At 42.3% G+C, this 12,691-nt stretch overlaps 2 protein-coding genes across 3 annotated transcripts in view; both read right to left on the bottom strand.

The window, feature by feature from the left end:
- grk3 (G protein-coupled receptor kinase 3) overlaps positions 1 to 4,352 on the bottom strand; it is a 108,453-nt gene extending 104,101 nt beyond the window's left edge. Inside the window, exon 1 of the mRNA XM_038304215.1 lies at positions 2,470 to 4,352. Coding sequence (XP_038160143.1) covers positions 2,470 to 2,582 — 113 coding nt within the window. The 5' untranslated portion in view covers positions 2,583 to 4,352. The remainder of the gene's footprint in view (positions 1 to 2,469) is intronic.
- A 5,284-nt stretch (positions 4,353 to 9,636) lies between these two features.
- cryba4 (crystallin, beta A4) lies at positions 9,637 to 12,147 on the bottom strand. 2 transcript variants are annotated; one of them, XM_038304224.1, is made up of 6 exons: positions 12,032 to 12,147; positions 11,412 to 11,455; positions 11,091 to 11,209; positions 10,254 to 10,395; positions 9,978 to 10,120; positions 9,637 to 9,882 (listed from the first exon to the last, which is right to left on the bottom strand). In XM_038304224.1, exons 2-6 carry the CDS (start codon positions 11,448 to 11,450, stop codon positions 9,735 to 9,737), a joined length of 591 nt encoding a protein of 196 aa, XP_038160152.1. In that variant the 5' UTR covers positions 11,451 to 11,455; positions 12,032 to 12,147; the 3' UTR covers positions 9,637 to 9,734. The 2 variants fall into 2 exon arrangements, with proteins under 2 accessions (XP_038160152.1, XP_038160153.1); XM_038304225.1 differs by lacking the exon at positions 12,032 to 12,147 and having other exon boundaries at positions 11,412 to 11,479.
- Positions 12,148 to 12,691: the final 544 nt, after the last annotated feature.

Raw genomic sequence — 12,691 nt, 5'->3', positions numbered from 1 at the left:
CTGATCAGACTTTTCCTTTAAAATTAAAGCAGCTATAAAAACAGAAACCTCCTCCTGTTGACTCTTTCATGTCAGTTCCTCATCAGAGGCACCTTTTCAAATCAAACCTAGACAGACATTAAATAACCTACATCCTGTTGTGGGAGTCACCATCTACACTGGAAAAAAAATCTAAATCTAGATAAGACATTTTTTCTTAAAATAAGTGCATTTGTTCTTGGAGGTAACAGAGACATTGCCAATGGAACAAGAAAATTTACATTTAAAATAAGATAAAACAATTGCATTGTCTTATTTTGAGTGCATGTTATCTTATTATCTTATTTTAAGCAGAAAAATATTCATTTAATTGGCAAACTCATTTACCTACTCAAATTAAGGGTAAATACCCTTGATTTTAGAAATTACTTATTTCTAGATTGTTTTTCCAGTGTAGTAGAAACGTTGACGATATTCTTGTTATTCTGTTGATTTTTGTAGGATTCAAAACTACTAACACTATCCACAGACCATGCATCCCTTCTATAAACTTGTATGAATGTAATTTCTTAAGAAAATAATTGAAAATGTGCCAGAAAAAAACAGGAGGACAGAAAGCAGTGTAAGCCAAGAGAAGCTGAGTTGGCCCATTAAAAAACATGCAAATCATGTAGTGGATGTTTCATTTTACGGTGTCTGGCTGCAAGAAAGCAGAGCTGCATCATTGTTTACAGAAAACTGAAGAGAAAAAAAAAGGTTTTGGTCTATTTTAATTAGTGTTGCACCGATACTGATACCAGTATCAGACCGGGCACAGATCCTGCAGTAAAGACAGGCATACACTGTGCGATTTTTTTGCCCTTTTCAGCGACTTTCCTGTCATGCGAGAATTTATTGATCGGGCCAACTTTCAGCGTGATCGTGCATCATGTAGTGCCCAGGAAGTAACGAGGGGCGATCAGCCTCTAACAATCGCCTCCTGATCAGGACTCGCAAGCTCAGGAGGTTTTCTCCCGACTGTCGTGGGAAAATCGCTCAGTATACAAACAAGGATTCTTCTTCTTCTTCCTCTCAGATGAAAAGACGGAGGCAGGGGGTTTGAGTAAAATGGAGTTCTTTCTATAAAACTAGCAGACCGCAGTAGCCACGTATGCTCAGCCATTTCTTTGTTCAAATATGTTGTCGCCTTTTCTTTTTAGGGCTTTTAGCACAAAAATGCTGATGGAATAACAGCATCAGAGCAAATGACTTAAAGAAGCTTAACAAGCCGTTAAAGAAGGTCAGCTGTGTTCTAGAAGCTCCTCTGGAAACTCAGGAGATGATTTTACAAGAAGTGAAGAACATTATGGACAACAGACAGCATCGTCTTCAGCAGACTGTTAAACAACAACAGAATGTCTTCAGTCAGAGGCTTCTCCAGATCAGATGCAAGACAGACCTCTACAGAAGATCCTTCCTGCCTACAGCTATCAACTACTACAACAACTCAATTTTTAAAATAAAAATCCCATGATTTACTGCAACATTTGATTTTTGTGTGGGTTTAAAAAGTATTTTTGTAATGAATAAATATTTAAATGTATAGATTGAACTGATGTTTATTTACAGTAGCAGCAACAGGCGTCTGCAGCACAGCTGAGCAAAGTTACGGAGTATTTACTATAAGGTCGATTGGCAGGTGGTCTGAGAGGGGCGTGAAAGAAGCCAGATTTCTTAAGAAAAACTAACCTTAAAAGGGGGGGGACCTCAGATTTTAGCTTTCAAAAACCTACAATGCAGCTATAGAGTTTATTCCTTCCTGTTATCATCATCCAGGCCAACAATTCCCCCTAATGACCCCCCTTTCAGAGGCATAGACCAGTATTGAGTATTGCAGCCTAACAAAGAACCCAAACGACTCCCCATTCTTAAGGGGCGGACCCGTTATTCTGGTTCCCTGAGCTTTCGTCGTACGGTGTGAGCTGCGTACAACAATTTCATAAAATATTAAAAATCGCAGTGTATTCCCGGCTTAAAATGGTGGTATCGGTATCGGCAAGCATAACAAATAGGGCCCCGACACCTCTTAGGGAGCCAAAAGTTTATTCAACTATTGTCACCCATTCCAGGTAGGCAATAAAAAGTTCTACTGGATTAACTTTGTATTAGACTTTTTCCTGCTTCACAAAGGTAGGCAGCAGCTTGACGAAGCCATGATGGCAATTAATTTACATCCAAGTAGGATGCAGTTCCTCATATATTCACACACATCAATTTCAAACACATAGTATCGGTATTGGCTGATACTGCACAGCCAGGTATCGGTATCGGGGCCAAAAAAAGGAATCGGTGCAACACTTCTATTAATGCATCCCTTTCCTTTGTGAACCAACGTGGAGCAGAGGCAGGTTTGACAGTAAACACGCCTCCTTCCTCCTCCATGGCTCCACAGACTGACCATTTTAAAAGCAACAATCAGTCAGCATCGCTCAGCCTCGCTGATGAGCTTACCTGGGCTCAGGGAGGATGATCTTCTTACTGGCGCGTGCCGCAGGAGTAGATTTGCTCTTCTCCATCGCCATCAAGTAGCTGACATCGGCGAGCACCGCTTCCAGGTCCGCCATGTTTCCACCCTTTGGACGAACAAACTAGTAGAACAATCAGGCTTCCTGTGGTGCTTTTTAAAAATTATTTAGGAGGGATTAAAAAAAAGTGTTTTTTGTTTGTGTTCCTTCTAGCAGATGCCGGGTGGGGGGGTGGTAAAGGGGAGGGGGGGTCTGGAGGAAGCGGAATCGTGTCTCTCTGTGGCTGCTAACCACAAGCCACCATCATTTAGAAATAAGAAATAAAATCATGCAGGAGGTGGGTGGGGGGGCATTCAGGTGGACGGGGGTCAACAGATGAGATCAGGCGGTGAGCTGCAGCCTCTGTCCGGGGGGGGGGGCTAGTTCCGTTAGGGGACAGCTGTCAAATCCTGCGCGTCTCCCGGGATTCCCTGCTGAAAACCGCGTCCAAAGGATCGGTTCTGGTCCAGGTCCTCATGGGGTTTCACTCCTCGGTCCTCCTGCCCCTTCAGATGGTGAAATTGTTTCACTTTTAGTGAAATGTGCACAATTGTGACTCGATCGCTTCTTTGGCCTCACGGCAAACAAACAGAGACACGTGTGGCTCGTTTTGCTCAAAGCATCACATTTAGGAGGGAGGGGGGTGATTTCCAGGAGGCCTTCTAGGACGGGGTTTAAACAAAAATAGATGTTTATCCTAAGCGGTTGTTGGTACAGATGAGCCCGGGCGGTCTGACGGTGAAAAACGGGCAGCAGTCATGATGATTTCAATCCTTCAGGGTTTCTTGTCCTTTTTTTCTCTCGCTTCCTTCCTGTTACGGTTGAAGTTCTCCGCGCGCGGCGCACAAATCACGCCAAAGATACTGTTGGTAAAAAAAAACACGCGGATAAAAACACCTTCAGCGGTTTTTTTGCTCTAAAATCCACAGCGGCCCCGATGAACTAATCACAGCCCAAATCCACGCGCCGTGGAGCTAACGCGCTGTAGCCTCCTGCCGATGTTCGGGTGCTAGTTAGCCAGGATGCTAGTTAGCTGAATGTGAAGCTGTTAGCCAGGAGGCTAAAGAAGCAGCCAGGCTTCATTAAAATGTTCCCCCAGGATCAGCCGACTGTCTACCGCAGGCTGGTTGGCTAACAGCGGCGCTGCTCCCAAACCATGCCGCAGTTTGCCTAAAATAAAGCCGCTAACGGCTGCTTCCGTCTCCCTGTTATTGGGGAAGTCTGGCTGCACTTCCGAGGAACAGCCCCCCGCGGTCCGGGAACTCCGGGAGAAAAATATCAGTAAAGATAATAAAAACAGTCCATGGCTGGTTGAGGAGCTCCAGGAGCCAGCGCATAGAGGCAGTCTCTGGGCTGGCGGGGACCGGGGGAGGAAGGCAGGCAGCGCGGCGGTGAGCCCAGGTTAATGACCGTTAAGGCGGCGATGGTTCAGGATGCGGCTGGATTCCTTCAGCACCGAATAAAGAAACACTATTCCACCTTTTTTTGGAGGGGGAATCTCCTCAGAAGAAGTAAAAGCAGGTCGTTGTTTCAGCCAGTGTGCGGTTCCTGCTCTCAGGCTGTCGGTGATCGGGGAGCCTCTCTCCCCCCCCCTCTCTCTCTCTCTCTCTCTGCCTGAGGAGCAGCAGTCTCCCTCCGCTGCCTCAGTCCACGGAGCCCGCTCCTTTAGGTTAAAGGTGTCGTCCCCAAGTACAAATATGACACATGTTCGTTTAAAGACCCTCCTTGCTGTACATTTATCTATCTATATGTTTTTATTTATTTTTTTATTGCTAACACGGTAGCGCCTCTACTCGGTTTGACTTCCTCTCCCACTGCGGCGGGGAGAGAAACGTAAAACATGGAGCGGATCAGTCTGGGGAAGGGGCCGGAGCTCGGTGCTTGGAGAAGGAAGCGTTTGTTTTTTCAGACCCCCTCCCTCCTGGCAAACATTCATGGACGGTTCTAGAGGGGGGGCTACGGGTGGCAGCATAAGCGTCGTTAGACCTATTTAAGGGTGGCTTCAGCCACCCTTTCTTTGGCATTAGCCACCCTATAATTATTTTGCGATTTTAAAAAATATATTTTTTTTTCTGTAGTTATTTTTTCCTCATATTTTCCCAAAACAAATGCAGTAAAGCACCGAATAAAGAAGACAAGTTAATCTGAACAATCATAGGCGTAACTTCCTTAAGGACTGGTGTGGACATGTCCCCACCAATATTTTGTACACGTATTTTGTTTTCGGTGCTGAGTATATCTGATTAAAACCCCATTCATGCCGCTCCTCAGAAAGAAAATAAAAAAGTTCTCCCCGCTGCTCACCGTCCACAAACCCCGACAAAAAAACTCAGAAAAAAGAATCTGTTGCCTCTCGCTTTCTCCCCATCACCCCCCTCCAACCTCTCCCCATAACATTTGAATTGAAGATATCCACGGGTGACGGGTCGGGTTCGGTAGTCATCCTAACGGGTTCGGGCGGGTGCGGGTTGGTAAAACTCGACCCATGCAGGTCTCTAAGCTACACTACATTCAGTATCGTTGCCATAGAAACAGACAGCAGCGCCAATATATCAGAATTATACTAAAACACACGCAAATAATTTCCCACATAAAAAACAGGACTTTCAGTCCATTACAGTTTTCCGTTTTTAGAGGGTTGTTTATTTTGCGTTTATTAAGTGATGGCTGTGGTATATTAGCTTTCACTGCTATAAGCTTTCGCAGCAGTGATTGATTAATTTAAACACCTGCTCTACTGATGGTCTATCGGAGTTGGTGTTTAGGTTGAACATAAAGAACACCTTTTATTTGAAGCTTCTTGTAGCTACTGTTTTAATCCCGGCTTTACTTAAAACTTTTTCCTGACTTTGATAGTGTTGCCATTAGGGGTGGGTATTGCCAAAGAAGTCACGATTCGATTCGAATCACGATTCATAGGCCACGATGCGATTCTATCACGATGCATCACGATACTTGAATTATTGCGATGCATTGCAATATTTTCTCCTCCATGTTTTGTTTTTGAATGACTCGGCACAGTATCCCACGGCCGGAAATGCTTGTGACACAAGGCAGCGTGCGTCAACACATTTGCAGCGACATCTTCTGGACTGGAAGTTGTGTTACACTTGTTTTTGGCTGATGTTCGCCAACCATTCATGCAATTTTATTTATTCATTTTTTAAAATTAATAATCGATTCTTGGCATCAAGAATCGATGCAGTAGATCACGAAAATTAGAATCACGATGCATCATCGTCACGATTATTTTGCACACCCCTAGTTGCCATTCAGTAGCAAGCACTGCGCCCCTTTTTCTTTTATATGTACACGTACATTTAAGATTTAGCGTGTTAAGTTGACAACTCATGAGCAAGCTGCTTTTTGCAATCTAGCAGAAAGGTAAGGATAGGATCTTGCAGGTGTGACGTCACTCTGCAGGGGGTCCAAAGATAAAAGATTTAAACAATTTTGGCATTGGAATTTCAGATTTAAGGGAGTTAGAAAGTTCACTTAGTAAAAGTGCAAATAATAAATCTGATTACCGATTACTTTTAAGCTGGTTGAACATACTGCGACAGACTGGTGACCTGTCCAGGGTGATCCCACCTCTCACCCAGAACGTGGCTAGAGATATGCACCAGCACCTCCTGATCCCACTGAGGGATAAGGTTAAAGAAAATGGATGGTTGAACATAGTCCGCTCTCCCAGATTCTATCAAATCAGTATTGATACCCTCAGGGGCGGATTTAGGAAATTTGGGGCCCTAGGCAAAGACAGGCAGGGGGCCCCCTGAGAAGAAAACCCATAAAACAGACCCATTCTACAGATAGAGAAATGTTAATAGAATAGACATCCATTATTTGTTCTAGGTTTTGTCCCTCTCTTCTTGTCCCTTTTTCCTCTCTATTTATCAGCGTTCTGATGGCATTTTAGCCAAAGGATTTTTATCAAAAACATAATTAATGAGCACAAATAAGGATTAGTTGTATTAACCATACATGGAAACAGAGTTTTATGGGGCCCCCAGAACTTGGGGCCCTGGGCAACTGCCTAGTATTGCCTAATGGTAAATCCCCCCCTGGATACCCTGCTAGTGGATGTTCTTGACAGAAAGATGGAGTTGCTTAATCATATTCTGCTTAAGGTCCCATAAGATCTTGTCCGAGTCCTGGTTTAAAAGTAAATTAATTTTAAAAAGTGACCCAAAATTGACCATCAATAAATGTTCTACAAAATTGATATATTTATTTGATTTCTTTGATTTGTACTGTCTGTTTAGATTTATGTGATATTTTTTGCACAAAATATATAAGTGAATATTGTAACAGTTATGTTTTCAACTATAAGCATTAAATTGATAAATGTTATTCGCATTTTTTTGGCTTTATCCTTTCCAACAAAAAAAAAAAGGCGTCGCGCAGGTAGCTCCCTTTCCTTATGAGCCGTCCCCACCAACTTTCAACACAAAGTTACACGCTTGTCTTAGACAACGCCTTAGCAGGTGCACTGAAAAAATTCGGCGTGCGCTACGCGCGCGCATTATCTTCTGGGGGCTGAGCCACCCTTGTCTCTTAAACCTAGAGACGCCCCTGGGTGGCAGTACCCCCTGTGACAATTACCGTTTTTTCAACCCACAAGAACTCGAGTACAGTTCTCGCCATGTATGATATTGAGAAGAAAACAGCATCAATCGGGGTCAATTGGAACAGAATCGTACTGATGACATCACCACACACTCTGCTCATCTGGAGCTGCATTTTATCTCCTGTTATTAATAGTCTCTAGATGATAATAAATGATAACTTTTTCATTTAGTGGGGGAATAATAATGAACATAGTCAGATAAACACCAGTCAAATGAATAGTTTGCCAAATAAAACAAAAAAAAAACAGCGGTCCTTCACACACCTATGCAGAGAGAGGGCTGCTGCAGACGGGCTGGGGTTAGACCTGGCTGCTATTACCCTCGGAGCTCCGCTGGTTGCCACGGTCCTCTCAACAATTTTTTTTTTTTTTAATTACGCATTAAATCGGTAAATGGGCCATATAGTGACGCTTTAAAGTGTATTATCGCCTCAAAATATCTTAAAACTTACTTTTACTGAACAAAAGCAACAAAAAACGTATCTGTTGGATAAACTTTACATATACAAGTGCACTCTCACAAACAACTACAGGTGCTTGGCTCCAGGTACTCAGAGATTCACTTCCATACAGAAAGCCCATATTCTGATCTTCAGATACCGCATTATACGTGTTTAGATAATACTACTTATACTTCAGCAATAGTATCAAGGTGCTACTTCATTGTATCTCGCATTCTATATCCGTTGGTTGTGCTGTTCTTTTTACATCTCTTTGCAGGTGATGAAGCAGACTGAGGATGTTTTATCATTGTCTTGCCTTTATCTCCTCTTTCTTTCATCTTTTCTCCTTTTTCCTGTTTTTCCTTTCCTGTTTTACTTACATTCCACTGTCCAGAAAATCTCTAATACCCCCTGGATGAATTATAACAAAGCTATTTATATGCATAAATCAAGGGGAACATTATGGCGATAGCCGTACTGCTCCACTTATGAAAGTAAAATCTGTTGGGCTCTCTTTTGGCATCAAGACAATTATTCTTATTACCACATGGCCAGACAGGACGCTGAGAAAATAAATAATAATAAGGTTTGTAACATTTTAATAGGTCTGGATAAATGTCCTCTAAAATCAAACCTTTGCTTTAATGAAAGATGGAGGCTGTTTTAGGTATGAAGTTATAAATATTTTGTTGTGTTATTCTGTTAGATTATACTACAACATGGTCAATCATTTGAACCTTAAAAAAACAAATGTACAAATATTAATATATTAGTTTGTTTAGAATTTTAAGTGAATTTGAGTTTGAAATGCACTTTTTAAATATTGCAGGATATTAACGGGATTTTCTGTTCAATTTCATTCTAAATAAAAGTGGCTTTAAAGGTAAATTTACAGGTTCCTCCCTACTATTTTTAGGCCCTGTGCTATCACTTGTGTTTATTGGATTAAAAGACCAGAAGTGTGATTTCTCCCAAAGAATAAGATCACAAAAGGTAAAAGAAGAATAAACCAGTTGGGGAAGAGACTGGTTAATTGTTATTATTCTTATTATAAAAAATCTGATTCATAATATTGATTAATGTAGCAGTTTAACAACATAACTGTCAACCTTAACTGAAATTATAATGTGAATGAAGGTCCCCAGAATAAACTGATGGTCCTGTCCCCATCCTTTGGTCGGCAAATGTTAGCAAATCTCTCAAACTTATTAAAATGTATTTGAAACAATCAATTTTTTAAAACTTTGTAAACATTTGAGATACAAAAATGAAATATTTAAACAAATATTTAAAAAGGTCGGCTCCATAAACAGCCAAACTAAATAATAAAACAAGCGGGTTAAAGAAGACATGATTTATATCAAAACGACGTTTACATTTAGTTATTTTTAATGTGAACGGTGAAAAGTTGTATTTTTCCGATTGTTGAAAAGATGTTGAAAACTGGGTTTGCAGCACTGAAAAAATGAACAGAACCATTCTTGGCATTTACTTCATAAATCATATTTAGTTACTTTAACTCAGTTGTTTCATGTTAGCAGGGTAGGACATTAAAATTTTTGTTAAAGTAACTAAACATGATTTAGTAAATGCCAAAAGCGATTGCATCATTTTTTTCAGTGAACCTCTTTTTGACGTGTATTATTGGACTAAAGTTGGACAAAATCAGACCAACCAAACAAAGCCCAATTTTCCATAATGAGTTTTGGACTAAATCAAGACAATGATGGACCGACCAGATTTAGCCTTAAAAACAAATGTTTATATGATTTCTGGTGTTTGGTGGGAAGTTAAAAGCTGCTCAGATTCATAGATGGAAAGTAAAAAGTGGAAATTTTTGTTATACAAAATTCAACCTGAAAAGATAAACCGTTTATCTGGTTCTTTATTGGTCTTTTTCTTTACTAATTTAGCCACTTAAAGCAAGGTAACCCTGAGCGCCATCATTTGACCAATGGAGGAGGAAACATATTTGATAAAATTGTGAGTAAAAAGTGCAACACGTCTTCCTTACATAACCATATACACTGGTGTAAATCGGTAGGATTTAAGAAAAACAGTTTATTCAGCATCAGAGGACAGCAGAGGTCAGAGGTGAAGGGTCAAATGGTGATCAGGTTTATTTCACTGGGGAGGCTGTTACTGCTGAATACGGCGGATGGACTGGATCTGAGGGGTCTGGCATTGGGGGCCAAACTCTCTGAAGTGTTTGTAGTCCCCGCCGTGACGATCACACTCCATGATGTACTGGTAGCCACGGTAACCAGGGAACTGGTAGCAGACAAATCTGTGGAGAGAGAGGGGTTGAGGGGGTGACAAAATGTGTTAAAGTTACGTTTAAAATATAGAGAGATGTCTAGATAGGCAGCTGGGATCACTTACGCCCCTGACTGGACCCTGAAAGATCCAACTTCATTGTTGCACCAGCCCATGGCCTGGAGGGAGGGGTAATCATCACTCAGCTCACCCTTACGGCCCATGAAGTTCTCACGCTCAAAGATGGTCATACGACACTCTCTGTGGTTCTGTATGGGGGGGTTTACAAGGAAGGAGAGGCACAAACACAAGAACAGCGAAGCTGTTGGTCTGGTCTGACAGGAATAAAGCAATTATCTAATTTAGCTTTACCTAAAGCAACACAGACAAGTAGAGACTTACAGCACAGGCAATCGGTCTGAAGGAAGTCATCCTCTCAATGTGATAGGCGTTGCTGCCTCCAAACGCATCACACTGGGGGTACTCTCCCCTCTCCAGGATGAACTGTTGTCCCTGGTAGGAGGCATGCTCATAGCCCACCCAGCTGGCATGAAGCAAGGAGAGCAGCTCTTAGTACCGGTGTTCAGCCAGGTGAGCATACCCCGACAGACCAGCATACCCATAGTCAATACAGATTTGTGTTTATCCCTTTAGTTTTGTACGAAAAATAGACTTTAAACTACCTCAATGAGGATGCATCCCTTTAGTAATATACTAAAAAAGAACAATTTAGGGTAAGATCGACATACACTTCTAAAAAGACCAAAAATTAAGTCATCAAATAGTTTTTTTTGTACATGACTAAAGGGATACACTCCCGTTGAGGTAGTTTAACTTAAGGGATAAACTTCTCCAAAATGTGGCACAGAGATAAAGGCAGCGCTATAGGGAACTGCCTCACACTGGGGGCCTGGGAAGCCATAAGAACGCACCAAAGGCAGCGTTCTGCAGCACGCATGGCCTCAGTAAAACCGTTCCCCCTCTCAACCCCCCCACCCACCCTAATGTATGTGATGTATGCGAACGGTTTGTACTGAAATCTCGATTGCAATGTTAATTTTAGTTGACAATAAAGTTGATTGATTGATTTAAAGGGATATACGGGTATTAACTATGGGTACGCTGGTCTGGCTGGGTATGCTCATCTGACAGAACACCGGCAGTATTCACTTTACTATTTTGATTGTTCCACATTGACTTTAGCGACAGCGTGGCATTTTGTGCTGCAGTTGTACTCACGCTCCACTCTCCACTCTGAGGGAGCGCACAGTCTCAAAGCCAAACTCCATCACGTTGCAGCACTCTGAGGTGAACTCATGGCGGCGGCCCTGGAAGCACTCCTCATCGTAGACAATGATCTGTCAGGGAAACAAAGGCTGGCTATGAAAAAAAAAGGCTAATCCAGACTACGATTAGCCTCAAACTCACAACAGAACCAAAAAGGTTTGACTTCGGACTGTTAGGTTTACTAATTCGTATGATAAGTCCCAGCTTTGGGATACCTTACGGTTTGAAAAGCCCAGGTGATGTCATAGTCTAGGCCAACACCTGCGGACTCACCTTCCAGTGGCCGGAGAATTTGGTGCAGTGGTGAGTCATCTTGTCTAGAAATAGAAAGAAAAGAGCTGCTGTAAAAAAACAATAACAAAAGAACAGGTGTGACTGGAAATCAGAGAGGGAATACTTTCATCTGAAAGCAGAGAAACAGATGAATGGTACCAGCTTGGTAAACTTAGCAGGACACAGGAGAACATTCAACAAGGTGCACAGTTTGCTTCTAATCCCAAATACACCTTATAATCTAAGACAGATTGTTGAGTGGTGGGAATATGCTGTAAATTCATGTGTGAAAATTGAAAAAAAAAAAAACTGTAACTCTGAAACTGCTGGCGTCTATTAGTTGTTGCCCGTTCACCACATTAGCCTCGCCCTCCCACCCATCCTATCTCTTTATCAAAATCCATTTCCTCCCTGAAAATGCTGCAGCCATTGAGAGTTTTCCACCACCCCTGCTTTTTATCTCTGCTGTTGGGTGTGGTGATGCACTTCGGGCCCTAAGGCCGCTACAGCCCGGCTGTATTTTTTTATGGCAGGGGTTTGAACACAGATGTGCGTAACACCAGACGCGCCGTTGCGCCCTGGCCACGCTGCCCTGACTGTTTGAGGGACGGGACACTCACCTTGCTCTGATGCCCTTAGGTCCTGTTGTCAGAGTGAGAGGAGCCACGCGCCCCCACCCTTTTAAAGCCTCCCCTGACGAGGGGTCCTGCCAAAACCCCCGGCTCAGCAGCAGGGAGGGGCTTTGCTTTGTCCCCCCCGGTTAACACCCACCCCGACAAAGGCTTGGTTAATCTGTGAAGGGACAGAAATGCAGACACCACATTATCACCCACACTGAGATGTAGAAATCTAAGAGTGACGAGGCTGTGAAAACTGAGAAAACACCGAAGGCAAAGGACAAAAGAAGGTTTGGAGGATGGAGAGAAAAGATGTAGCTCAGAGGCGTCTGATCTGTATATGAATCGGGTCACATGGGAGGGTAATTTAAGCCTCAGTTTTCTGGGCAGTAATTTTTTTTAATTTTATTTGCATTTTTGTTACAAATATATGTCAAAAATATCCGCTTTAATTTGTTATTCCTTATATGAAATCCACGAAAGCTTGGTTAAATGTCCCTCATCACACCTACGCCTAATTATTGCCAGACCAGTAGAATCATGAACCAGTTTGACGACATGGAATAGGCCAAAGGTTCCCAATAAGCAGCATACCAATAAAATTCAAGAACAAATGAGAAATGTTCTAAACAAGGGAAACAAAAACATTTAATTTTCAAGGAT

The sequence above is a fragment of the Cyprinodon tularosa genome, unplaced genomic scaffold (assembly GCF_016077235.1).
Source record: "Cyprinodon tularosa strain WSP-4 unplaced genomic scaffold, ASM1607723v1 ctg529, whole genome shotgun sequence".
NCBI lineage: Eukaryota > Metazoa > Chordata > Actinopteri > Cyprinodontiformes > Cyprinodontidae > Cyprinodon > Cyprinodon tularosa.
Note: the sequence above shows the minus strand (reverse complement) of the source record. Positions and strands in the feature narration are given on the sequence as shown.